Source organism: Talpa europaea (genome assembly GCF_964194135.1).
Source record: "Talpa europaea genome assembly, chromosome: 15".
Lineage (NCBI taxonomy): Eukaryota > Metazoa > Chordata > Mammalia > Eulipotyphla > Talpidae > Talpa > Talpa europaea.
This window is the reverse complement of record NC_140083.1, coordinates 77,598,598-77,623,494: the sequence shown is the minus strand read 5'-3', so window position 1 is coordinate 77,623,494 and position 24,897 is coordinate 77,598,598. Positions and strand designations below refer to the sequence as shown.

Here is a 24,897-nt window from a genome sequence, read left to right as displayed (position 1 = left end):
AAGTACTCCAATGTTAGCTAATGTCTGTTGTACTCCATAGTTCATATACATCATTTCAAAAGTAAATTCTTGAAAATCCTAAATAACTCAGTCACAGCATTATTATTCAAACCAGTTAATAACACATATATCATAAAAAACTTTCTCCAAAATGTTACCTATTTAACATACTAAATGGCATTCAGAGACCGAGTTTTTATCATAAATTGCTACCACAAAAAATACTACTTAAAAAAAAATCATTATTGCATGCAACCTCAATTCCAAATCCTTTTTATAACCATTATCAATTATAGGGTCAAAGTGTACTTATGAATTCTAGATTAAATCATTTATATATTTTTGGTAGAAGACCCTTTCTACTAAGCCTGCAAATAAGCACTGCTATTAACACAGTAACTCTAAAAAAAAAATAGAAATTGTTTTCAATAAACTCTAACTATGATTTTTATCTTACCGATTTTTTGGGAATGGTCTACCCATATTCACAGCAGCAGCATTTGCTTTATAAGATCCTGGTGAATTAAAGCCATTCACAAAACTACCATTGGGAAAGGGAGCCTAGAAGAAAATTTAAAAGTCAAAACCACAATTAATGATAAAGGCAAAATCTACTGCAAAGAGTCTAACTTAGGATACAGTGACCTAACATCAAATTCTTTCACAAGCCAAAAATACCATTTAAACTCACTTTTACAATACTTCCCCAATTTCAAGGATCACTCCAGTTACAAAATAATCACCAATTCATTTATTACTTAATAAAGAATAGTTCTCTAAAAAAAATTCATGAAATTAAAAGTATTTTAAATCATTCAAGGATCCTAGGCCTGAAAATATTATTCAGCAAAATCTGAATAAAATTATAGCAGCTAATAGTTCAACCCCTACCCATATGCATATATTTAAAGCAGATCATTACTTAAAGTCAGAAAGTAACCAACATCTACACAAAACAAAACAAACAAAAAAGAACTATCTCAGATGATCTCTTCAAATTTCAAATTGAGTGAAAAATTTTATCATGTGTGAGGCTCTCACTTACCAGTGGTGTTTCAAAGTAAGGTGCAGGATTTGGAGACCACGCCTGAGGCACAATACTATACACAGAGTACTGTTGGTGAGGATTATACACAGGCTGCATGAAGACTGGTGAAGCATACTGTGCTTGAGTTTGAATGGGTTGACTATATATACTAGAATCCATTAAACGATAACCGTTCTTAGCAAAAAACGTATTGATGGCTTTTATCCTTGCCTAGAAGCAAGAGGAACACATTATAATAACAAATGACTAGGTGTATATTCTCACAAATAATAATTTACATTTTAACATATTTTACATGAATAAGTCATTTCTGTCTATTGTAGAGCAAAAGAAATTGAAGGGTGCCACTTTCAAGATAACCAAGAAAAGAAGGAACAAAGGTCATGCCAAAAAGGGCGATGGCCATGTGCAGCCTACTCGCTGCACCAACTGTGCCCCCTGAGTGCCAAGGGCAGGGTCATTAAGGTTTTTATCATCCGAAACATAATGAAGGACCATCATCGGGGATGTTTACAGAACAAGTATCTTCAACATCTGTATGCTTCCCAAGCACTACAAATACATTACTGTGTGGAGTTGTGCCATTCACAGCAAGGTAGTCAGGATTAGTTCTCTGGAATCAGGAAGGACAGGGACACTCCCAACCCCAATTTAAAGCTGCAAGGGGTTGCCCCACCTCTGCAAAAGCCTGTGTTAAAAGAACAAATCCTTAAGGTCTGAAAAACTGTCCTCTGTGAAAAACAGAAAGTGGGCATTATGCTTCAAAAAAATAATAATAAAATGACTGATAGCTTTAATTAGAAAAAATGCATGACAAAAACCACAATGAATAAGAAAAATGCACAAAAATCAGGACAGCAAAACTGACTGCAACTTATCACAAACAAGGGGGCTAATATTCCCATTACACATATCCTAAAAAGAGAGAAAAAAGCTCAACAATCTGGAATGAAAATGTGCTAGAAACAAGAACAGAGCTACAGAAAAAAAAGTTCTTAATCATGCAAAAATCAGGACAGCAAAACTGACTGCAACTTATCACAAACAAGGGGGCTAATATTCCCATTACACATATCCTAAAAAGAGAGAAAAAAGCTCAACAATCTGGAATGAAAATGTGCTAGAAACAAGAACAGAGCTACAGAAAAAAAAGTTCTTAATCATGTGAAAAGATCTAAGAGAAATGCAATTAAAACTGAATTAACATCTCATAGAACTGGCAAACGTAAAAGAAAATCTCCCCAAAATCACATGCATTTACTATATTCTCGTCAATTCCACTTCTAGGAATCTTTCCCAAATATACACTGACCAAAACCAGGACGCACATGATTATCAACTGAAACTACTGTAACAGGAAAGGGGAAAAAAACTGATACACTCTCTCACACTATCCCTCTCTTTCTCTCTCTCAGGAAACAACCCAACAGTCAATTAAAGGTTGAATACACTATGATACAGCCACACAATTGAGTATCATGGGGATGTAAAAATAAGTAATTATTCAAATACAACAGTGATTTCCAGAACATATACTATTACTTAAGAGGAAAGTAAGTCAGTATGCCAAAGGACTAAAGTATGCACAGTATGTTACTATTATAGCTAAGTCAATAAGGAAATAAAGATATACTGGTACATACTATATCCACGTATGATTTAATGTGTTTTAGATATTTTACTTTTTTTTAAAGATTTATTTTATCTATGCATATAAGAACTGGGGTCCAGGCCAGAGATGTGGGGGGCAGGGGAGGGCGGCGGGCGGGTGTGTGTGGGAGGATTCACCAGAGACAGAGTGGGGGAGCAGAACAGGAGGATTCACTGAATACACTGCTAAGGGGATCAACGGGTGAGACAGCAATGGGTGAGAGAGGAGAGGTCTGCTGTGCCTTAGGTGGGTTAGCCTTATGTGGGTTAGCCCCTGGGGCCAGGGATCAAATTCATTCCTCAGTGGCTGGTGATAGCTTGATAGTGCTAAGATTTTAACCCCTGAGTCACCAGGGAAACCCTAAATATTTTACTTTTAAACCATGCACATATTAAAAAAAAAAGTCAGTCTGTGAAAGTTAAAAACAAAATAAACCTTGATGTTTATCCAATAGTAATATAGTAACAAATGACTGAACCATAATATAATGATTGAACCATAATATAAATGACTGAACCATAATATAATCAATTGTTATATTTCTCTGGAAGCATGGCAAAAATAATTAACTTGTTTCCAGTATTATATTGCTATTTGTATTGTTATGATACTTTTGTGTATGACTACGGGATACAGTAAATCAGTAATTATATTATGGTCACTGAAATAAGAATTTCACATGGGAGAAAGGAATACTCATACATATGAAACTGAAGAAGTAAAAAACAAGAAGCCAGAATACCTTGGAAGCACCATTATAATCTCACAGTTTATCTTAAAAACCAAACAAGTTTCACAGCATTGTCCAAAAAATTTGGAAACCACCACCAAACCAGTAGCCACAGCACTTCTGGTTACCTAGCCAGTGGACTGAAAAATTAAAATTCCCCATCAAAATAACAAAATAATATGGGAACTGGGGAGACCTGGCTGACCCCAGGTCTCTGACACAAAATGCACAAGAGCCTGGAACATGTGCTTGTAGTAGATGGCAAGGAAACCATTGAAAAGTACTAGGGTTGTGACAAAATGACTCATGAGTCAACTCAAAAAGGTTATAGTTCATTTATAGGGACAATAAACACAATAAATAAGCTTAAATACTCAAAAACAAAAAATACCCATCTAAAGCATAATTTCTGAAGGTTTAGGGAGCCAACGCATTATTTTCAAAAACTAGTTTAAAAATTGGAACCAAGCATGTACATGCATTTCATATGTAAGCTATATTTCAGAGAAATGTTTCAACTAGGGCCTCCCTGGTGGCGCAAGGGGTTAAGAAGCAACACTACGAAGCTAGCCACTGCAGCACTAGTTTAATCCCCAGTCAGGGAGGTGGCCACATGGCACAGCACACCTCTCCTGTCTCGCTTGCTGCTCCCCTCAGCAGTGTATTTCAGTGAATCTGCCTGTTCTGCTCCCCAGTCTGTCTCTGGTGAATTCTCTCACCCCCTGTATCTCTGGCCTGCACCCCAGCTCTTGTATGCATAAATAAATATATCTTAAAAAAAAAAAAATTTCAACTAGTAAGTGGAGGAAAAAACACTGAAAAAGCACCACTTTGCAACCTTTAGTAAATTAACAAATCTAGTCAATCATCAGTAGCAGTTAGCATAAAAGAAACAGACATAATGTTTTAGTTTTCTCTCTTTGCTATCTCCAAATCAAATCCAATTCTGAGTAAGACTCTAGATCTAGTTACCAATATGCATAAAATATGCATAGACTAATTATCAACAAACACAAGAAAAGATGCTCCGTATCACTATTCATTAGAGAAATGCAAATCAAAACAATGAGATACCATCACCTCATACCCAGTAAGACAATTATCATCAAAACCAGAAAAAAGTATGTATTGGCAAGGATGTGATGAATTTGAAGGAACTGTACAATGCTGATGGGAATGTGAAATGGTGCGGTGGCTGTAAAAAACAGTATGGAAGTTCCTCAAAATATTAAAAATAGAATAGCCATATGGTCACTTCTGGGTATATACTCCCCAAAATTGAAAGCAGTTTAAAAAAAAAAAAGCCTACTAAGGCAAGGCTGTTACGGAGCAACCCCAATATAAAACGGGTTGCCTGGCTGTGGGTCCTCACCCATGTGCTTAAAAGGGACTTATTAATACTCCACTACAGGCACACACAAAAGGTTAATAAAAGGTTTATTTACAAGGGAAAGGGAATTAAGGAAATGTACAACTCAGGGAGAAAATAGGGAAATAAAGTCTTTAATGTGTCCTACCCAATCCACCGACCTGGAAACCCAAAGGCACTCTAGAGCTGGCCAATACTGCGAGCTGGCGGAGAGCCAAAATGGGGGATCTCCTCCAAAGCCCACATATCTGGTTTTACCAAACCTGGCTGCTTAACCCCACCCTCATGTTCCAGCAACCTTCCCTTTGGTGGTGATGGGATTTGGAGTTCCCAGTATCTTTTGGCTTTGGTCTGGAGTGGCGGGGTGGAGTCCACAAAGCCTGTATGGAATTAGCTTTAGGACATCCTTTTCCCCCTAACAATTCCTTTGACCTATTAATGATGAATTATAGATTTTCTAGTATTGACACATAATTGCATTCATACCTGGAATAAATCCGTCTTTGTCACAGTGAAAATAATTGAAAACAGAATACTGAAGATTTTGTACTCTAATGTTCACAGCAACATTATTTATAACAGCTAAAATGTGGAAGCAACCTAAGTGTCTATTAATAGACACACACACAATTTATATATGTAATACAAACATAGATATACATATACACAACAGAATAGTATTCAGACTTGAACAGGAAGGAAATTCTTCAACACACTACATGGATGAACTCTGAGTTAATATATGCAAAGTGCTTAGAACAGATACACAGTAAGAGCTTAGAACTAAAACAGTAAGTACATAGCAAGAATCATTTGCACTTATAAATTATTATATTACAAAAGGAATGAGGAGCATGTCAAAATAAGTGCATGCTTTGGACTGTATTTGTAATGAGGGGCAAGGACTATAAGGGGAAAAGTTGAAGGCCTAACAGTTAAAAAGGCTACTTCAACTGTTCAAGCCTAAAAAACGGCGATAATGATTAGAAGTTATAAGGGAAGACTTTGTATCTGAGAATATATCAGACATACAAAAATAGCGCTCAAATGTCAACAATTTCTAGGTTCTCTAATGGCTGAATGTTAAAAAGTGGTGATGTAGTTAATTAAGATGAATTTGAAGGTACTAAAATGTTTTCCATCTTTGTTACTAAAAAAGTATTCACACTTCTCAAAATGAGATCTGTACTTCTCTTATATTTTGTCAATTATCATCTCTCTAGAACCTCATGCCATTTGAAGTAATGCCTTTAGAAAGAACTACTGTATAAAAAATATTTTCATTTTCTATCAATAACTGATTTGTTCAAGTAGCACATCCTGTGAACCAAAAAATCCTTTAAAATCATTGTTTTATAAAATATTGTATGTTTTTTTAAAATTCTCTTATTAACAACAAAAACTGTTTCATGCTGACATCTCCATAACGAATGTTCCTTACCATGATTGGCTTGCCCTGAAATGTTTTAACTTCTTCTCGTAAGTATTTAAAAGCCTGTTCACAAAGCAGAAAGAAACTTTCATTAGTATTCAAAAATTCATTAAAGGCATCTTTATTTATTTTTTTAAAAAGATTTATTTATTTATGCACACAAAAGCTGTGGTACAAGCCAGAGATGCAGGGGGTGAGAGGATTCACAAGAGACAGAGTGGGGAACAGAACAGGCAGATTGACCAAAGTACACTGCTGAGGGGGGCATCGGGCGAATCAGGAGAGGTTTGCAGCGCCATGTGGGTTGCTCCCTGGCCAGCAGGGGATCAAACTCATGCTGCAGAGACTGAGGATTGCTTCATAGTGGGGTGCTTAACCCCTTGCGCCACCAGGGAGGCCCTAAAGGCATCTTTATTCTATTAAAAGAGTTTAGTATTACAACTATTTTTAAACATAAGGTATTAGGGTGATTACATTATGGAGATGGTAGGGAGTGAAAAGTAAAATTTAAGATCTCAGCTATAGTTTGCATTTATTGTAAATTAGCTACCATGGATCATTGTAGATAAAATGCAAAAAATTCAAAACAGATGCAAAATATCACAACATATCAATTTAAAAGAGATACAGACTTCTAAGATGATAAATAAAAAAAATCAGTTTTAAAAAGTTCCCATTAGATATATTTTTGTTCCAAAGGAATTTTACTTATCTTTAAGTAGGACATGGTAATAAGAGAAAAAAAAAAAGCTTTAGGAAGATGATCAAAAAGGAAATTCAGTAATAAGCCAAAGAAAAACAAAACAAAACAAAACAAAAAAAAAACAGGTGACCAAGGTGCTGAACAGTATAGTTATTATTGTATGAGCACATATTTTCTCAATTAAAATATACCACTACTCCTTTCACCATTAGTACTTGAAGCAGAAGAAAAATTTCCTTCTCACCTGTTGTGCATCTGTATCTGTTTGGAAAGTGATATACCAGTTACTATTGTGTGCAAACTCACAACTTATCACCTTGGGACAGTTTTCATTTTTGAACAAAGCTTTTACTTCCTGAAAAAAAAAGAAAAATTTGAGTTAATGCTTAAAAGAAAGTATTAAAAAAGTGGACATTTTTTCCCTTTGTACAGATTTTGGTACTTTCTATTTCTTTACTTGTTAACTAGTTATGCCCTCTCCCCATTTTTCCATTGAGAACAGACTATGTTCTGAAAGAAGAACATGCATATCCACAATGGAATACTACTCAACAATCAAAAAAGATGAATTCATGTCATTCACAGCAACATGGATGGGCTGGAAGGGATTATGCTCAGTGAAATAAGTCAGAAGGAGAAGAGAAAAATGCAGGATAGTTTCACTTAGAGGAGGAACATAGGGAAAACAAAGGAACAGAAAAAAAGACAAAAATAGCAGGCAAATTATAAATGAGAGACTGAGGAGAGGAAGAGGGACCAAAACATGGGAAGAGCACAAGAGACTATTGTGACAGTTCATGGGTGTCTCGGTGGTGGTAATTTTATGTGGATTACACCTAAAAGGAGAATGAACGATAATGTAAAAAGTATGTTTAAAAAAAAAAATGCATAGTTATTGTGCAAATTGTCTATGATGCAATCTTATTTTATAATCAGTAAAACTGAAGCATTTCACACCTGGTGAAAATTTAAAATTTCCTTATAGTAAAACCTCTACAGTCCTCTGATTACCCCCCACTCCCAAAATGAAGCATGCCCTCCATTTTCCTTCCCCCCCAGATTTATTTTTGCATAGAAGAACTGGGACATAGGCCAGAGGTGTAGGGGGGAAGAGGATTCACCAGAGACAGTGGGGAGAACAAGCGGATTCACTGAAATACACTGTTAAAAGAAGCAGTGGACAAGACAGGAGAGGTCTGCTGTGCCATATATGGGTTAGTTTCCTGGCTCCGGTGGGGTGGGGTGGGATCAAATTCAGGTTGTAGTGGTGATAGGGCTGAGACTTAATCCCTAAGCCACCAGGGAGGTCCTGTCCTCCATTTTCTAGGCGCTAAGTATTTTCACTCAATCCAGATGTTTATTATTAGTGATAGACATAAACTCTGTAGATACCTTTTCTCTTCTGTAACTGATAAAACTGAAAACTAAAACTCTAACAAATATATAGATTTAGAGAAAGATAATTAACCAAACTCAGAACTGTATAATAGTTAATAGCTTGAAATGAGTTTATAAAAAGAGAAAAAGCAACATCTACTGAGACACTGATTTACTCCTGAAAATAATACTGTGCTGAATATTTTACCATCTCTATTTTACATCTGAGGTGGTTCCGAGTGTTTAACCTACCCACAAGGTCACAAAGCAGCACTCAAACCCAGATTTTCATACCTCCAAACTCTATTTTGTCTAACATCTATTTGAGTTCAAGGATAGTAACCAATAATTCCCAAAAACACTGTCCCAGAAAATATCAAAAGGTATCAATTTATTTATTGATTTATTTATTTAATAATAAGCATTCTTTTTTTTTAAAAGATTTTTTTATTTTATTTTATACAAGCACTGGGTACAGTCAGAAGCGCGGGAAGGTGAGAGAATTCACCAGAGCCCGAGGGGGGAGCAGAGCAGGCAGAAGGACCGAAGTACACCGCTGAGGGGAGCAGTGGGTGGCAGGAGAGGTCTGCACGCCATGTGGGGACCCTCCTCCGATGGCTGGGGAGCAGCCGGGGATCGAACCGTTGCTGCAGAGACCACGGGCAGCTTCGCAACCCAGCGCTCAACCGCTGAGCCACCGGGGAGGCCCCAAAAGGTATCAATTTATAAAAAGAAGATCATGAACCTGATAGGACAGTCAGCATGGCAACAGTGAAATCTAACCCACAATCTTACTCCCTCAAAATTTTAATATATGCAATTAAAAGAGAGGAGAGAGATTATCTCTATTTGCTATGAAATTTCTGTCAAATGCTGCTTGAAATAATAAGTGGGCAACCAGCTGGATTTTATGTCATTTGTGAAAGTGATAAAATATCACAAGTCCGGTTAACAAAATTTTTATTCAAATCCAGAATTACATTCATGAACTATTTATGGAACAGTTAAGGCACTACCTGTTGATTTCCACACCTTCAAAAATCCATGCATATCCTCTAAATATTTCTAATTATTCCTAAGCGCATAATGAATGAATTTACTTGAACAAAATGCCTATTTTCAGCATTTGTCATTCCACAGGAAGAGGTATGTTCATAGACTCACTTTCCCAAGTATAATAACTTTTAGACCCTTGCCACCTAAGAAATTTCATGACCTGAGTCATTCAGTATTAAATTTCCAGAGTGAAGATTCCCTAAACTTAGAAACTGTGGGAGGAATTAGAAAACTGACATTAGACCTTTGATTTGAAAGTATGCACTATATGTCAAAATACAAATTAAACAGAAGGTTGCAGAATAGGCAGAGTATTTGCAACATAAGATTAATGTGTATAGTATGTGAACCTGAACTCTCGAGCTAGTGTGACCGGACTCTAAAGTATTATAAATTTATTCCATCTTTCAGGAACCTTAGAAGCAATCCCTCAGGGACCTCCCTGGTGGTGCAAGGGATTAAGTCTCAGCACTATGGAGCTATCTGCAGCCACTGCAGCAACAGTCCGATCCCCAGCCAAGGAGCCAATGCACACGGCACAGCAGACCTCTCCTGTCTCACCTGCTCCTCCCTTCAGCAGCGTATTTCAATCTGCCTGTTCTGCTCCCCATTCTGTCTCTGGTGAAATCTCTCACACACACACCCCCCCACCCCTCTGGCCTGCACCCGAGCTCTTGTATGCATAAATAAGTAAAACCTTTTTTTAAAAAAAGTAACCCCTCATTTTAATTTTAGTGATTATTAAGTAGGTAGACATTCTCTGGTTATTTTGGTCATCTGCACTTCCTTTACTTTTTTCAATGAACAGTATAAATTGCTGCCTTGTTCCTTTTAATTACTATTTTTCATGTGGATAAGCTGTATGTTCAGAATATGCACTACAATAACTTTTGAAATGTTAATAATTGCTAACCCTAGAGTGTTTTATATGCCAGGTACTGCTCTAAGCTCTTTATATACTAAGTCACCTAATTTTCACAAGTCTGAGTTATTTATTAGTTATCCCAAATAACAAATGAGAAAACTGAAGAGGTTAAATAACTTATTTAAGGGCATAATTAGCAAATTCCCCAGTGGCGCAGCGGGTTGAGCACAGCGCTATGAAGCTGTCTGCAGCCTCTGCAGGACAGGTCTGATTCCCGGCCGGCCAGGGAGAAACCCACATGGCGTGGCAGACCTCTCCTGTCTTGCCCACTGGTCCCCTCAGCAGTGTGCTCCATTCCTTCTGCCTGTTCTGCTCTCCATTCCATCTCTGGTGAATCCTCTTACCCTCCGTGCCTCTGGCCTGTACCCAAGCTATTGCATAAATAAAAAATAAATCTTTAAAAAAAAAAAAAGATGGAACAGAAAGCCAGGCAGACTGGCTCCACAGTTCAGGCTAATATACTATACACATTAACCTTATGTTGCAAATACTCTGTCCATTCTGCAACCTTCTATTTAATTTGTATTTTGACATACAGTGCATACTTTTAAATCAAAGGTCTAATGACAGTTTCTTTTTAATTTCTCTCACAGTTTCTAAGATTAGGGAATCTTCACCTTAGAAATTTAATACTTAATGACTCCGGTCATATAATTTCTTAGGTGGCAAGGGTCTAAACATTCTTTTTTTAAGTGGTTAATCAAATTGTCAAGTATGTTACTTATTAATTATCCTCATCTCTAATTAATAAGCCTTAATACGGTAACTAAAGTGTGACACTCTGGTGTAATGGTTAAGAAACAGGGGCTTGAGAATCAGAGATCAAGTTCAAATTCAGACTGTCATTTAACAGGCCATCTGAAAAAGTTATTTAACTTTTCTAAGGCTCAGTTACTTTATCTGTAAAAACAGTAATAATAAAACCTTTCACTTTAAGTAACAATCCTACGTAGAACCTAATTGTTAAATATTATAAATAATTACCAAAATGTCTATTTTTGGATTACATTGTGATTCAAATATTATTAATTCTTGCGCCCGTTCTATAACATATTATGACTGCCACTTTGCTTAATATTTTGCTAACCAGAAGGGTTAGTCTTCACTCATTAATCCTTATTCAAATTTTTCTCTTTTATTTCCCAAGTTCATTCTTCCAACTGAATCCTCAAATTCCCAAAAGAACCTACTTATACTTTAACTGCCATTCAGTCAGATCAATAAATTGAAAATTATCACTCAATTTTCAGTCTAACCTTTTAAGAACAAAGAATTGTATTTTTTCCACCCATTTGTCTAGTATTTCAGAATTTACAAACTAACATTTATGCAATTCATAGTAATTAATATGACTTACGCTTTGTCCTTTACTTCCTCCAGTTTAGAAAGTTAATGAACATTGACCTTCAATAATGCTTAACAATTTACCTCTATTGGTGTTGTTTCAGGAATCTCTCTAAGAATAACAATACAACGTTTATGACTTGGTCTCACTTTCTCGCCCTTCTCATCAACTTGTACCATAGGAGAGGCTGAAATTATAAGAAGGGTTTCATTCAGAAGTGACAAGTAGAGATATTAATAATGCCATTTAAAAAATTATTCATTTCCAACTAAATCAATCAACAGAAATTAAGTTGTAGAATCAAAGATTACAGCTACAATAAAATATTATGAGATTAATATACAAATAACATTGTAAAATATTCTTTGAACAAATATTCAGAGTACCTATCTCGTGACTGGGCATTGTTTCACAGTTGAAAAGTAGTCTGCAGGGAGCATATAACACATTATTTACTAAGGCAATTTTCCTGTATGCAATTACCGAGTTCTTTATTTTAAGATATAACAAAAATCACTGTACTTGCATTAGACAAAACTATGCTGGGGATAACGAGCTCTGATATGTGAAAAAAAAACCTTAAAATTAAAGTCTAAGTTGTACTTAAACCAAGAATTATATAAGTGATTATAATCTTTCATTGATTTTAACATACTTACTCTTACACACCACAAAAACCTAGAAGCCACATTTTAGATGTTCATTTTGAGGAAATACTGAATAAAGTTAGTAAGTACCATATAGCCAAAACTATTTCTATTCTTTCTAGAGTGATAATATACCACATCTCCCTGAATATGTAAATAGAATAAACGAAGCAATTACAGGTGAACACTTGCATGTAGCCTTAGAAGTAGGCCTTAGAGGTGGGCATTCTGCCTGCCTCTTGGCAGTGACTGGGTTCTCCTTTTAATAAATGCTATTACTGCACAAACTGATCAGAGATTTCATAAATGTTTTTGGTCTCTGAAAACAGAAATCCTCTACTCCCATAAAATTCTATTACTGGACTTGCTATACTTAACTTTTAAACATTTTCAATAACACATTTCATATAAGAATAAAGATTTGTATTTATGCAGTTAAATACTTAATAAAACCACCAAGAAAAGGTTACTAAGAAATACTGACAGAAGATACAAACACCACAGAACCTCAACCTAAAATACAATTTCTTTAACATTAGAGTAGAATTTGTCAAACTCTGGGTTTACAACTTCTTGATTGGTTAAAGAAAATGAGTTCATTGCATTTAGTATTAATCTGCATAAGTGACATATTAGTTATATGTGGATAGTGGTGTGTGTATTGGGCTGTGATGTAAAGATACTTTTCACTTGGGTACTAAAATTTGAAATAAATAGCTTTAGAAGGTGTGATAATGACACATACACTTTCTAGTGATCAAAAAATTGTGATTTCATTGCTTATACTTGAGAAAGTAGGCATTAAGGTAAAGTATAAAACTGATATAGAAGCTATATGCCAGTTGGTGAAAATATATTGGAACAGAACAGCAAAGCAGAGGGAGTGAAAAACAAATCCCTCTGCGGTATTTCTTTTTAATTAAATTTAACATTTTTTGAATAATTTTTCAATTAAAAAAAAGCTAAAAGGTATCATTTACATACATCTTAACACTTCAAGAATTAGATCCGGGTCTGTTGTCAGTTTTTTAATTTCTTCCATGTTGGCAACTGTCCAAATTGGGATGAACTGATCACTGTCCATTTGCGATATCAAATAGAGATCCTTCGATAAATTTTCTCTGAAAGAAATACACAAAAGCAACCATCCTATAAAACCAAAAATTCTTTAATAAAAGCACCAAAAAAAAGAGGTGATATTCACTCTGTCACTAAGGTTAGGAAAACAAGATTATGTGATCATAAATAACACAGTGAACTGTGAAAATATGTACTATACAGCATACAAAAGACTTCAACAATTTCAGGAAAGTTTGTGCATCCGCAGACATATATGGCCCAACAGCTTTGAACAATGGATTTTATGAAATCAGTGCTACAGAGAAAGGATTTATATTGAATTTTAAAATAAAAAAATACTACATATACAGTTCTAATGTTAAAACATTTTATTACTGAAGTTAGAATACACATATCAGAAAAATCAAATTTTTGAAGCAATCTGTCAAAAATAACTAGAAGTCTATGCTTAAAAGTCAGCTTCTCAATAACCACCCTATTTAAAACTGAAACCCAAACTGCTGGTTTCCCTTCCCTTGCTGCTACTGTTCTAGTTTTTTCTGTAGCATTTACCACCTAACACACATCTAAGTTACTGTCCTACAACATTTGTTTTGCATCTCCCGCCCAGAATCTGTGAAGGATTTTTATTGTTCAAATATGTGTTGCAAAGACCTACAGTCTGGCACAAAGAAGGCTTAAAGGCCTTCCATTATACCAAAACAGAACAGTAATTACTTTTTTAAGGTTACAAATGTCAAAAGATGGTGGTTATTTTTTGGGGGGAAAGAAAATAGAAAAGGGCCTCCCTGTCCACGCAAGGGATTACGCAGCAGGAGTTCGATCCCCAGCCAGCCAGGGAGCTACCCACATGGCGCAGCAGACCTCTCCTGTCTCACCCGCTGCTCCCCTCAGCGGTGTATTTCAGTCAGTCTGCCTGTTCAGTTCCCCACTATGTCTATGGTGAATTCTCTCACCTCACCCCGCATCCCGCGCTCCCCCCCACCTGTCCCGGGCCCTGCAACTCTGGCCTATTCCCCAGTTCTTGTATATATAAATAAATCAATGTTAACAAAAAAATAAAGAGAAGATACCAGCAAAGATTAAGCTCACTTTAGCAGAAAATGAGAACATATATCAATTGTCCTAATCAACAGATATTACTTAAGAACTTCATGATAACTGTAAATCATACATAACCTTTGCACAACTATGAAGTTATAGCCTAAGTCAACTCTGACTTTCAGCAGGGCTAAACTTATAAAGGTGTGTGTCAAACCCTTAAAAAAACGTACCTTTCAGAAGCATGTAATGGATACAATATCTAGGATTTGACTGTTCATGACTAATAATTAAGATATAGCAATGGAATTACGGCTGAGCTACAAATGTCAATTGCCCAGCTGGCTTAAAATATTATTATAGTTCTTGGTAGGAGGTGATAAATCAGAGTTCCCTCTGTAACCTAAAATGTTTTTGAAGATAAAGGAGCGTTGTGGAAATTACAAGGACAAAATGAAATTCCAGAAAGATGATCCTTTTTTACTGAGGGCATCTACAGATCCTGGCAAAGAGGGAAACCAGCACAGGTTTAGGCAATTTCACAAAACTGTCATTATAAAGAGAAAACTAAATGACCCCTAACACATAGCTTATTTTCCCCCATATGAGGTTTTCTGAGTTCTAAGAAGGAAGACTGGAGACTAGAAGACAGTTAAAAAGGTAAACTCTCTGAGGTTTGGTGATTAAAGTCCCAAAGGAAATTGTAACTTTGCCATCAAGCACAAAACAATCTCATATACCCAAAAAGATATTTACCAGATCCTGAAGCTATGCATGGCTGAAGAACTAACTGCAAACTTTTTAAGAACAGAACTAAATCTTCATAGGTGCCTCAAGACTGAGGTAGCAGAAAAATGCCAAATCCTAAATTAAAAGCCTGAGAGGGCCATGACTAAGGAAAACAGATAAATCAAAGGTGGGCTGCTTAGCAACGTGAACACAGCTCAATTCCTGCCCAGATTAAAGCAATCAATCTGCTCCTCCCAAACAGAAGTAAACTCAAATGTTGTGGAGGGAAAAATTATGTCACTTGTAACTTCCATACTTCTTTCATATGTAATGTCCAACATATAGTCACAATTTTTAAGATGCAAAAGGCAGGAAATTATGACAGAAAATGAAGAGAAAAATCTCAGTAAGTACATACACAGTATAGCTAACAAAGATCAAAAAGTAACTATTAGAAACATATTAAAAAATGAATTTATCATAGGAACAACTGACCAGAGAAAAGAAAGCCAAGAGTCTCTTGCTTTTATCCTAGGGTCTGTACTAGACTATAAAGGCAAAAAAGGGGAGAAGATGAAATGGAAGCTATTTGTGATCAATTCAACCTGAATCAAGACCATATTATGGGGGGCCTCCCCGGTGGCACAGCGGTTGAGCGCTGGGTTGCGAAGCTGCCCGCAGCCTCTGAGGCGCCGGTTCGATCCCCGGCTGCTCCCCGGCCACCGGATGAGGGTCCCACATGGCGCGCAGACCTCTCCTGCCGCCCGCTGCTCCCCTCAGCAGTGTACTTCGGTCCTTCTGCCTGCTCTGCTCCCCGCTCTGGCTCTGGTGAATTCTCTCACCCTCCTGCACTTCTGACTGTACCCAGTGCATGTATAAACAAAACAAACGAATAAATAAATAAAAACACATGCCTCTTTATAAAAAAACAAAAAACAAAAAACAAAAAAAAAACTTTGAAAAAAAAAAAAAAAGACCATATTATGGGGCCTCCCCGGTGGTGCAGCGGTTGAGCGCTGGGTTGTGAAGCTGCCCGAGCCTCTGCAGCGCCAGTTCGATCCCAGGCTGCTCCCCGGCCACCGGAGGAGGGTCCCGCATGGCGCGTAGACCTCTCCTGCCGCCCGCTGCTCCCCTTAACAGTGTACTTCGGTCCTTCTGCCTGCTCTGCTCCCCGCTCTGGCTCTGGTGAATTCTCTCACCCTCCTGCGCTTCTGACTATACCCAGTGTTTGTATAAATAAATAAATCTTAAAAAAAAAAAAAAAAGACCATATTATGGATAAAGAAGTCTGATAAAAATCCAGGTCTTTAGCTTGAAATATTGGTTCACTGGTCCTATTTCTCACCAGATATTTAAAAAAAAAAAAAAAAGAAGACATTACAGTTCATGCATATAAAAACTTGTTTATTCTAGAAGGCGCAGTTCTAATACTGAAATTTTATGACATCTAAGTTGCAAATATACCCACATAATTCTCATCCGTAAATAAGACATCTTCAAATATTTGCCTGACAGATTTCCTTATTTAGTAGGAAACACTAATATAAATTCTCTGCCCTTCCAACTGACTATATTACTAGAGACAATTCTATGATCAAAGGATAAAAGACCCAACTACTAAAAATATAAATAATCACCTTTTTAAGAACCCTAAACCTGAATATTTTCATAGGAAAACTACCCAATAGAAATTTCCTTTTCTGAGAAGCAATCCCTTTGTCCATCTAATTGAAAACTACATCTTTCTATCTAATTAAGACATTTATTAAAGGAAGCCACCTAAGTACATCACTGAAAGGGACTCAAATCACCATTTTCTACTCTTTTTCATGGGTACTTTATATCTACTAACCAAACAATTCAAAAAAGGAGAAGTATCAATAAAATATGATAGTATACCTTGAGAAACAGAATTCTAATTGTTTCTTCAGACATTCTTTTAGTTCTTCTGTAGAAATTGCTGAATTGTTCTCTCCTGATGGTAGAAAACAAGAGAGATAAAGTTAGTACCAAGTTATCACAGGTAATGAACTTTACAGATTTGCTGTACTCAGAATTAAGCCACTAAATACCTACCAATTAAAATTCATCATAAATTGTGCTCGCTTCGGCAGCACATATACTAAAATTCATCATAAATTGTATTACTTTTAGACCCAGATACTTTAATTTCTTTCAACCTATCTATTCGTAGATTTCATGTTAGTTTAAAAACTGTTTTATCGAATAATTACCAAGTACCATTAATACACTGTCTTAAAATACTAAAGTGATACTTAAATGTGGTAATTACTTATTTAATAAAAACTCTAAAAACAAAAATAATGATCTAAATTTGAGGACTGAAACTAGGTAAATGAAGTGACAAACATAAACATATCCGTATCTGTATTATTGGTAGTAAATCTAAAGTCCTGGGCCTCCCTGGTGGTGCAAAGGGTTAAGTCACAGCACTATGTAGCTGTCTGTAGCCACTGAAGCATGAGTTCAATCCCCAGCCAGAGAGCTGGCCCACACCTCTCCTTTCTTGCCTGCTGCTCTCCTCAGCAGTGTATTTCAGTAGTTCCGCCTGTTCTGCTCCCCACTCTGTTCCTGGTGAGTCCTCTCACTCCCTGCACCTCTGGCCTATACCCTAGCTCTTGCATGCGTAGATAAATAAAATGAATCTTAAAAAAAAAAATAGTCAGTTATACTCCTTATATGTCTCATAATACGTTTTTCTTTTCATTTCTTGCTTTTAGAATACTGTATCTTCCTAAATACATTTAAAGCACTCAAACATCTAAAGGCTCAGATCAACTTATCCCCTTCTTAAAAGCCCCTACCGATTAAGTAGGCTATTTCTTTTAAATACATAGACAATAGGATGTATATAAAGATAAGTATATTGTGGGCATGTGAGTTTACCACTATCATGTCTTACTACTAAAGATTCAAAGTTATATTAAACATAAATCATTAAAAATGAATATAAGAAGCATTCTCCGTCTATGTATATGCCAATCCTTCTCTGACAAAATTCATCGACCCAAATGCTAAATAAGCAGTAACTTCTTTTTAATTTTTCAATGTCATTATAGTAACTTGTTAGAGTAACAGACTGTACCACATCACTTAAACCAACTTTGTCAAAATAACCAATAGTTAGGTATATTATAACTACAGTAGGAGTAGAACCTACTACCTTAAATTGTATGAAAATACCACCCATTCCACTTCAATAATCAACTTAAAAGCTGACAGGTTTTAGAAATCTAATTAAATATTTATAATGTATAAGGAAACCAAGGGTAAAGGTTTATATATATATAAAAATATATAAATATATATTCACTTAAGTCAAAGAATTAAGCTTCAAAAGAAAGGTCTATTCCCTGTAACATTTATTTCCCAAATGAGACCCTTTAGAAATTAGAAAAATTAAGTTAGACAGTCAGGGCCTATGATCCACTTTCAACTTCTTTTAAATTTTGTCCAGTTTTAATGCAAGCGACTATTAATTCATGCTCATTAAATGAATGTGAAAAAAAATATATTTCACAAGTTGAACTATATGCCTTTTCTCAAGATTAATTCCTGCAAGCTCATATTTATAAATATATTTCACACTGCCAAAAATGACAAGAACATTAATAGCACTTGTATTGATCCCATCTAATAAACTGAAACTTGGACTGTCCAAAAAATTAAAATTTACGTCTCCTCACTATTTTGACTATTTTTTTCTTTTACTTTTAATTTCAAATCTTTCATTAATACAATCTTTAAAGAAAACTTTTCTTTTAAATTGTGATTTTCAAGTTTGGTCATTTAAAAATAGTATTTGTAACAATCATTAACATTTCATTAATATAAGCTTCTTTTCAAATTAGAATACACAGACTGATCAATGGCACAGGTTCATCGGAACACCACAAAGACTGTAGAAGGAAAAAAACTAGAGTAGTGAATTCTCATTTTATCAATAAAATCAAAAAAGTTTACCAGAAACATCATATATTTGGTAATTCAGATCTTCTGGCCCTAAAATCAATCCATCAGTTGATTCTTCAATGCCTGAAGAATTTCTTGTAGTTTCACAAGATGAATACATTACTTCATATTCCTTACACATATCATCTGAAAGCTCTGTATTACCTGTATTAAAGAAAACATACTGAAAGTAAACAGGTATTCTTTAAATCCTATTTTTCGGTACTCTGGACACTATGTCTTCTTTAACAACATTTCAAGGAATCTACCAGTTGGGGAAATGTGCACATGGTTTTAAGAGCTACCTTCTCAAGGGAGAGAAGGTGGACTATTATGGATAACCTAAATAATTAACAACTTAAAATTTCATAGCACTACCTTAGTATAAGAATGCTCCATGTACTTTACTTAATTCTGAGAAAAATCCTATGCCAAAACATTATAGTTGCCATTACTAATAATTGCAGTTGAAGGAAATAAACATGGAGAAGTTTAGTCATTTGCCAAAGGTCAGTGAATAAATAGCACTGCTAATGATGGCATATCAAAACTAATTTACAAATACCCTAACATAATTGAGTTAAATAATGGACCCAAAGAGACAGCTATTTGAAATAGGTAACAATTCACTTATATTGGATATAAAAGTTATATACTAAATAAAAGTTAAACATTTATAAATATATTTAATCAACTGCATCCAAAATTCTATAAACTGGTTTGGCAATATTTTAACCAAAACATATTGTACTGAAGAAATATTTAGCACTTACCCTCAGGATGAGACCCCGATGTGGCTGCTGTTTCATGCCAAGAGCTTTCAGTTCCATGAGTTACTGGAGTGGCATCGGCATTTCCTGAAGGAATTTCCTGCCATACTTTGGCATTAGGGTTTAAACCAGTTCCTTTAGATGTTACCTGCTAAACAATCAAAGGATCAGAAGTATTAGAAAACAGCACACTAAAATTATAAATTTAGATAAGATTTTCCCATTACTTGTATATGAGGAAAACTCTAACATCAAATAATAGCCAATAAAAAGTATTTATTTTTTAAATTTTTTTAATTTTTTTTTAAATAGAGGCATGTTTTATTTGTTTGTTTGTTTTGTTTATACATGCACTGGGTACAGTCAGAAGAGAGGGAGGATGAGGGAATTCACCAGAGCCAGAGCGGGGAGCAGAGCAGGCAGAAGGACCGAAGTACACTGCTGAGGGGAGCAGCGGGCGGCAGGAGAGGTCTGCATGCCATGTGGGACCCTCCTCCGGTGGCTGGGGAGCAGCTGGGGATCGAACCGGTGCTGCAGAGGCCGCGGGCAGCTTCGCAACCCAGCGCTCAACCTCTGCGCCACCAGGGAGGCCCAATAAAAAGTATTTAGTTCGGGCCTCCCCAGTGGCGCAGTGGTTGAGCACTGGGCTGCGAGGCTGCAAGGGACCTCTCCTGCCGCCCGCTGCTCCCCTCAGCAGTGTACTTCGGACCTTCTGCCTGCTCTGCTCCCCGCTCTGGCTCTGGTGAGTTCTCTCACCCTCCTGCGCGTCTGACTGTACCCAAGGCTTGTATAAATAAATAAAAATAAATCTTAAAAATTATTTAGTTCAACTTAAAAATAGAAAGCTTTTCGAGTAGATGGACTGGAAATATGTAGAGATACAAAATTTGGTTGACTATACAAAAAACATTCTCTCTATAAAATATTAATATAGAAATACTACTTTGCCCCAAGCTACTTGCAAATGTCATAAAATTTACTCAGACTATTGAAATATTTGACATTAGCATATGTTTGTGAATCTAGAGCAGATCTTTTAGTTTATCTAGAGCAACTATCCAGATTATAAAGTATGTAATTTCTACTGTCACCGAAACAGTGACAGAGAACTTGGAGACTGATTCTTTCACTAGAAATTTTTTTTTCCAAGTCAGAAACAGAAATCTGCCTTACAGTGCATTTTTCCATTTGTCTTGAAAGTTCATGTTCTTAATGTCCACAACGTAACTAGTTAACATTGTGAGATCTAAAGTGATCTGGTGCATATAAAATCTAATTACAGACAAATACAAAGAAGAAATGATCATTGTGGTGGGGAAGATTATTAAAAAGTGGAGAGAAAGAAAGAAGGATGCATGAATACACTTTTCTCATCTCATTCAAACGAAGGGATTTGGTCCTTTTCAAGTACATTAATGATCCTTCATAAAGTTTGTTCTGGGGCCTCCCTGGTGGCACAAGGGGTTAAGACGCAGCACTATGAAGCTACCCGCAGCCACTGCAGCACGAGTTCGATCCCCAGCCAGGGAGCAATCCACACTGCCAGGCAGGCCTCTCCTGACTCACCCACTGCTCCCCTCAGCAGTGTATTTCAGTACATCTGCCTGTTCTGTTCCCTACTCTGTCTCTGGTGAATCCTCTCACCCCCACACCACTGGCCTGCACTACAGTTCTTGTACGTATAAAATAAATAAATCTTTAAAAAAAAAAAAAAAAGTTTGTTCCCTGTCCAGAAAGTCACCTTTAACTGCCTTCTCAGCCAAAGGCCCTCTCTCTTCTGGAAGGAAGATGTACCAGCCAGCAAGTGGTTCCAAAAGGCATGGAATTCAAATTTATGACTCACAGATATATATATACTGGGAATTCAGCTTTCATGAAAAATAACTAGCACACGCGGAGCCATTTCTTAGATTACCAAAAATAGTATCTACCTGCAAGGGTTCTTAAAAATGATCCTGTCTTGGGGCTCTCTGGTGGCGCAGGCAGTTGAGCGCAACGCTGTGAAGCTGTCCGCAGCCTCTGCAATGCTGGTTCGATGCCCGGCCAGCTGTGGAGATACCCACGTGGTGTGGCAGACCTCTCCTGTCTCGCCCACTGCTCCCCTCAGCAGTGTATTTTGGTCAGTCTACCTGTTCTGTTCCCCACTCTGTCTATGGTGAATCCTTTCACCCTCCCGCACATCTGGCTTGTACCCTGGTTCTTGTATAAATAAATATTTAAAATAAATAAATAAAATGATTCTGGCTTATGGTATTTTTTTTTTTTAAAAAATGGCCTTTAGGGGCCTCCCTGGTGGCGCAGCGGTTGAGCGCCGGGTTGTGAAGCTGCCCGAAGCCTCCGCGGCGCTGGTTCAATCCCCGGCTGCTCCCCAGCCACCAGAGGAGGGTCCCACATGGCGCGCAGACCTCTCCTGCTGCCCGCTGCTCCCCTCAGCAGTGTACTTCGGTCCTTCTGCCTGCTCTGCTCCCTGCTCTGGCTCTGGTGAATTCTCTCACCCTCCCGTACTTCTGACTGTACCCAGTGCTTGCATAAATAAATAAATAAATAAATAAATCTTTTAAAATAAATAAATAAATAAAAATGGCCTTTAAGGTATCCCCAACACCAATTAATGGCCAACCAAAGCAGAACTCAAGGTAGACAGAACTGCAGAGTCCCTAAAATAGGTGCTGAGAGGATTCACCTTTTGGAAGATCTAACTGTATTTCCTACAATTAGATACCATGAAATCTTCTGTATCTTTCTAATACACCAATAGGAAAAATAAAGTACCACTTTACACTCATACACAATGGTCACAATCCAGATTACTACATCTGTAAAAGTATATAAACATATAGATATTGAGTACAAATTCACTATAATCCCTGGTATATGTATCAGGGATTTTCCCCTCCATAAAACATTCCACTTAAATTTACCCACCTAAATGTGAGTCATAAGAAAATATGAAACTTAAAAAATAAAAAAGCCTATCAAACCTAACTGATGTTTCAAATCAGAATGTAAATGTTACAGTGTCTAATATATTTGTGACCATTTTCTTTGACCATCATTTTCTCTTGCATTTCACGCAAATCATTCAGGACTGTAATTTTTAAAGATTTATTTATTTATTTATTTATACAAGCACTGGGTAGAGTCAGAAGCGCAGGAGGGTGAGAGGATTCACCAGTGCCAGAGCAGGGAACAGAACAGGCAGACCAACACAACACACTGCTGAGGGGAGCAGCAAGCGCAGCAGGAAAGGTCTGTCATGCCATGTGGGACCCTCACCGGTGGCCGGGGATGGAATCGGCACTGCAGAGGCTGTGGGCAGCCTCGCAGCCCAGCGCTCAACCACTGTGCCACCAGGAGAGGCCTCAGGGTTGTAATTTTAATAGTTAACTCATATGCTGTGATTTCTCTGAAAATACCTTTATTTTTACACTCTACCTTTGCTGTATACAAAAGTCTAAGCACATATTCACTTTCAGCACATTAAAGATATCCTCACTGCCTTTTATATTCCACTACTGCTAAGAAATTAGTCATTGGTCTAGCTGTCATTCCTAATCTCTTTTCTCCTTGGTTGCTTAATCTGTCCATGTGTTCTGCAATCCTAACTTTAAGTGTGGAATTTTTTAAATTTATTCTACTTGGGATTGACTGAATTCTTTGAATTTTGATGCATCTTTTATCATGTCTGCAAAATTCTCAGTCACTATCTCTTCAAACATGGCCTTTTGACCAACTGCTCTATTACTCCTTTCTGGAACTCCAACAAAATATTCCATCCCTTTTAATCTTATGTTCCAACTCTCTTTTTATCAATCTCTTCCCTTTTCTCCATTTCATCTTTCTAAGGAATTACCATCTAAGATGCTATCCAACTTTTGCAGTAAGTTTCTAAGTTCTCATTTTATACAATTCATTTCTTTCTTTCTTTCTTTTTTTTTTTTTAAAGATTTACTTATTTATACAAGCACTGGGAATAGTCAAAGCACAGGAGGGTGAGAGAATTCACCAGAGCCAGAGCAGGGAGCAGAACACACAGACTGACGAAATACAATGCTGAGGGGAGCAGTGGGCGCGGCAGGAGAGGTCTGTGCGCCAAGTGGGACCCTCGCCGTCGGCCAGGGATCAAACCAGCGCTGCAGAGGCTGTGGGTAGCTTCGCAGCCCAGCGCTCAACTGCTGTGCCACCAGAGGAGGCCCTACAGTTCGTTTCTTAAAGTTCATTTTGGTTCTTTTCTCAAATCTACCTGATCAGTGTTCATTTTGTGGTATCTTTTCAGTATTTCCTTTTCTTCTGGCATATTAAATATTCTCATAGTCTATATTTGATAATTCTAATATTTGCAATCTCTGGCCTGTACCCCAGCCCTTGCATGCATAAATAAATTTTTAAAAATATATATTAACATTTTTAGTTGTTTCAATTAATATCTAAATCACATTTCTAAGAGAAGAACTACCTGTATTATATCAGTAAATCTAAAATGAAAAGCAATTTCAACACTTGAGAGACAACTATGGTTTAACAAGAAATTTTAATTTTATATTGTCAACCAGTAATTATGTCACCATTGGCCCCCAGTTTCCTCATTTCAAAAACGACTTCAACAAAACTCCTATAGTTTCTACATATGTTGGGTGCTTAACGTCATTTGTTTTGATCATCACTTCCTCTTTCTTCCCGTTATTTGTGTGCATACTTTGTTATTTAATAACGCTATAATAATTCATTTAATTATGAGTTCTTTGAGACCAGGCAGTGAAGCTCAAGAAAGGGAGAAATTAGTCTTAACCCTCTTTATTCTTGAGGCCTAGAGTAGAACTTTAACTGTTAATTTGAATGGACTAGTAGAGGCATATATGTGAAAGAATTAATGCTTAGCAACTGCTAGCAAATGCTTATTCTTATGATGTGCTAGAAGATCAGAGTTGATACAATCTTTCTTTTCTTCATGTGACCTGATTTTAAAATGTAAGTCCCTAGGTAGTGCTTTTGGCATTTTTTTTAAGACATTCAAGTTTTTAC

The 24,897-nt window shown here is 36.6% G+C and overlaps 1 protein-coding gene across 10 annotated transcripts in view; it reads right to left on the bottom strand.

Moving 5' to 3' along the window:
• Nucleotides 1-20,020, bottom strand: part of LARP4 (La ribonucleoprotein 4) — a gene marked incomplete at both ends in the record, with an annotated part of 36,060 nt that extends 16,040 nt beyond the window's left edge. For 2 of the 10 annotated variants that reach the window (XM_084255529.1, XM_084255530.1), the window contains 9 exons: nt 458-561; nt 1,046-1,258; nt 6,240-6,293; nt 7,178-7,288; nt 11,720-11,823; nt 13,268-13,404; nt 17,033-17,108; nt 19,118-19,270; nt 19,879-20,020. In XM_084255529.1, the coding sequence (XP_084111655.1) occupies nt 458-561; nt 1,046-1,258; nt 6,240-6,293; nt 7,178-7,288; nt 11,720-11,823; nt 13,268-13,404; nt 17,033-17,108; nt 19,118-19,247 (929 nt within the window). Of the gene's footprint in view, nt 1-457; nt 562-1,045; nt 1,259-6,239; nt 6,294-7,177; nt 7,289-11,719; nt 11,824-13,267; nt 13,405-17,032; nt 17,109-19,117; nt 19,271-19,878 lie in introns of those variants that run through there. The other 8 variants (XM_084255523.1, XM_084255526.1, XM_084255522.1 and 5 more) reach the window with 7 other exon arrangements.
• Between the last annotated feature and the right edge of the window lie 4,877 nt (nt 20,021-24,897).